The sequence below is a fragment of the Belonocnema kinseyi genome, chromosome 7, assembly GCF_010883055.1.
Source record: "Belonocnema kinseyi isolate 2016_QV_RU_SX_M_011 chromosome 7, B_treatae_v1, whole genome shotgun sequence".
Lineage (NCBI taxonomy): Eukaryota > Metazoa > Arthropoda > Insecta > Hymenoptera > Cynipidae > Belonocnema > Belonocnema kinseyi.
The window spans coordinates 99,270,218-99,273,553 of NC_046663.1; the positions used below are offsets into that span (position 1 = coordinate 99,270,218).

The following is a 3,336-nucleotide window of genomic DNA, read 5'->3' on the forward strand; positions in this document are numbered from 1 at the left end:
TTCCACTTCTAGGATATCTTGAAAAATAAATCCATGCCATTTTATATCAGATACTATGACCTACACTTAATTGAAGATGAATTGTATGGTTATATTCAAAAAATACTTATGTACAGACAAAATATATCCCATATTTAACATATACTTTAGTTATACTTCAAATATACTTCATCTATACTTTAGCTATACTTTATCCATACTACTTCAGTATACATAAGTATGAGATTGTCTCATTTGCTATACATTTTTTAAACTTCGGATAGTCAACGGGGTTTCTAATACTATTTCTAAAAAATTCTATTATCTAATTCTAATAAGGGACCTTTAAATCATATCCTACTAACAAGATTTGTTACTGCAAAATGTGTAGACTATAAAGATACAACTTATGCTAGTTTGCGTATTCAGTTTTGAAAATAATTTTCTTGAATCACCCTAGTATACAGTTTATATAATTTGTTATCAAAAATACCTACCGATTATTAAATTAAATCTCACACAATAAGTAAACTTGAATAATTCATCAATTAAAGAAGCTACTTTTCTGCACCCGTTATATTTCCGATTCTGACTTTTTCAATCAAGAATCATCTCGCACTTAAGTGAAACTGAAAGCAAAAAGAAAAATCACTCACCGCAAGGAAGCACGAGATCCTCATTCTGACGTATCGAAGCTTAAACTAAACTGGCTACAGAATCACAATCACTAAGAGCTCTTAGAAAAGTCTCATTGTGCAATAATCTCAGAAAGTATTTTTTCCAAGCCTTTGGACCACTATAAATAAAAGTATTTTGTTTCCCAATCCTATACCACAGAATTATGATTAACTCAAAACACACATTGTTTATTATTTTCTATTTGAAAAAAAATTCTTTTTTTCGCGAAAAAATTTAAATTATTCACGACACTGGAGGAGATCTAGAAACGAATGTACTATACGGGTGCTCTTTTCCTAAAGCATTCATTTAGACTGACCAGGTTCGACTGTAAGTGCGACTATTTCAACGTAACAATAGAGTTGTCGAGATGCGTGGGAAATGAAAATAGCGTGAAATTATTTATTTAGCCTTTCTATTTCATTCAGCTGAATATTCATCCGCGATGCTTGCATATAAATTGTACCCAAACATGTAACGAGAAAGCATCCTTTCGTTCTCGCCGAACAAATTATGCGTTCTGCTCAAACGCTGATGAGTGATGCGAATTCAAATACGGGAAGAACAATGAATATTATGAAATTCCAACACGAGATACGTCAGATGCAGTGATCTAAACTTTCGATTAATCGAAAAACATTTACTTTACACTCTGTGTTCATGGCTGAAGATTCAATGGATTCTAGTGTTCATTTTTAAATGATTAGTTTTCATTATTGGACATTAATAATTCAGGAATTTTCTTCCTCGTTCTCATGAAGATCACCCTGAAGTAGATAACGAACCTACATTAGAATTAAAAGGATAAATATACGGGGTTGAGTCATGCCAACCCTCGGCAAGTCACATTTGCGGCACGTCACTATGGTGGTGAGTCACATATCCAGCAAGTCACATTTGCGACCAGTCACATTGCAGCATCTCTCATTCAAAAAAATTTAAAGTTCACGAAAAATTGTCAAAAAAGCAGCAAATCACATTCGCGGCAAGTCAAATTGCAGCAACTGTCATTTAAAAAAATATGAAATTCCCAAAATATTTGAAAAAATGCAAAAAGTCTCTTACGCGGCAAGTCACATTTGCGGCTGGACATATTCGCCGCAAGTCATATTGCAGCATCTCTCAGTCAGAAAAACATTGAGCTAAATAAATTGACAAAAATTAGTCACAAAAATAATGTATTTCTCACCCCTATCAATTTTGAATGTCCCATGAGTGATGAGGAGACAACACTGTGATTAGTCATAGTAGTAATTTAAATGAACGCAATACTTTTTGTTCATTTTTTGAGAACCCCACATTTTTCCCCTTTGAGAGATGCCGCAATTTAATTTGCCGCCAAGCTGAATTCCCGGAAATGCGATTCGCCACAAACATAAATTGACGTAATGTGACTTGCCCTAGGTTGGCATGATCCGGACCCAAATATACGTAAAATAATATATTATTTTCATTTGATATCACATATAGTCATCCTATCTATTAATTTAATTAAATATTTTGCGTACATTAGTATTTTTTTACTGATTGAATGCTCTTCTCAATTGTATCAATTGTAATCAATTGTAATTTGAACATTTCATAATTCTCAAATTTCTAAATTAATGCGAATTACATTACTATTATTTCTGACTAATTGATAGAATTATAATAATTCTGTGCTATATAATCATTTTTTGCAAATCTTCATTTATATGCTCAAAAATGTAAAAGATACAGATAGGATAAAAAAGGTAAACAATTTCAGTAAGAAGCATTAAAAAATGCATTTTTTAGTTTGAACTGTTTCAAATACCTCTTAAACTTACAATTTTTCAAATTAAACAGATATTTTGGAAATAAACTCTAAAACTGTAAATTCCATAACCTCTCATAGTTCCTGATTGGAAAATATTATTTAAAGTCTTGTAATTGACTTTAAGTGACTCAAAGACTTGGAATTGAAAATGATCAATTCAAGCGTTAAAAATTCAACAATCGGATAACAAGACGTCAAAAATATTAGAGAATGCAAGTTGTCATTTAATTTTTATAAAACTTGGTGAAATTGTGGTGTATATATATAAGAGACATTTTGGGCCCAAGAGATTTGAAAAAATTACTTTTGGGCGTTACGCCATATTAAATTTTTGGGTTCAATTTTTTTTTATTTATCGACATTTCGTGAACCAGTAAACCCATAGTTCAATTTTAATTAAATTTGGATGTATTTGAGGTAAATTCATAAAATTTCAAACTATAAAACTTTAAACAAATAATTTCTAATTGTTGCCCGAAGAATAGGAAACAAATTTTTGCTTTAATTTTTCATGAAATACTTCCCTTTTCATTTTTGTTACATTGGGATGCTAAGCTTCCTCATGAAATTAGCTTTTCATTTTTTACATGGATGGATAGTGTATCCTCTTCTGGTTGTCTAGATATCCTCATTTTAGTGAGACCATTCGATGCACTGTCATGGTTAACACTTACAAATGATACAATCGGTATGTTTAATACTTCAAAACCCCGTTAAAAATAAATTCTTGGTTCCATAAATGTTATTTATTATTATTATTACACCATTAAGCGATTTCTCTTTCGGGGTAGGCGTGACTCACTCAGTAGGGGAAAGGAGTAGTGTGTGGAAGGGATAGAGATTTTTCAGATTGATCCAGAATTCTCGTGCTATTTAAGTAA

General features: G+C 31.4%; 1 protein-coding gene across 1 annotated transcript in view; it reads right to left on the reverse strand.

Annotated features, from left to right (window-relative positions):
- The window catches only part of LOC117177258 (trichohyalin-like), an 11,609-nt gene extending 10,653 nt beyond the window's left edge, over positions 1–956 (reverse strand). The window contains exon 1 of the mRNA XM_033367840.1: positions 636–956. Within this exon, the coding sequence (XP_033223731.1) occupies positions 636–659 (24 nt within the window). The 5' untranslated portion in view covers positions 660–956. The remainder of the gene's footprint in view (positions 1–635) is intronic.
- Between the last annotated feature and the right edge of the window lie 2,380 nt (positions 957–3,336).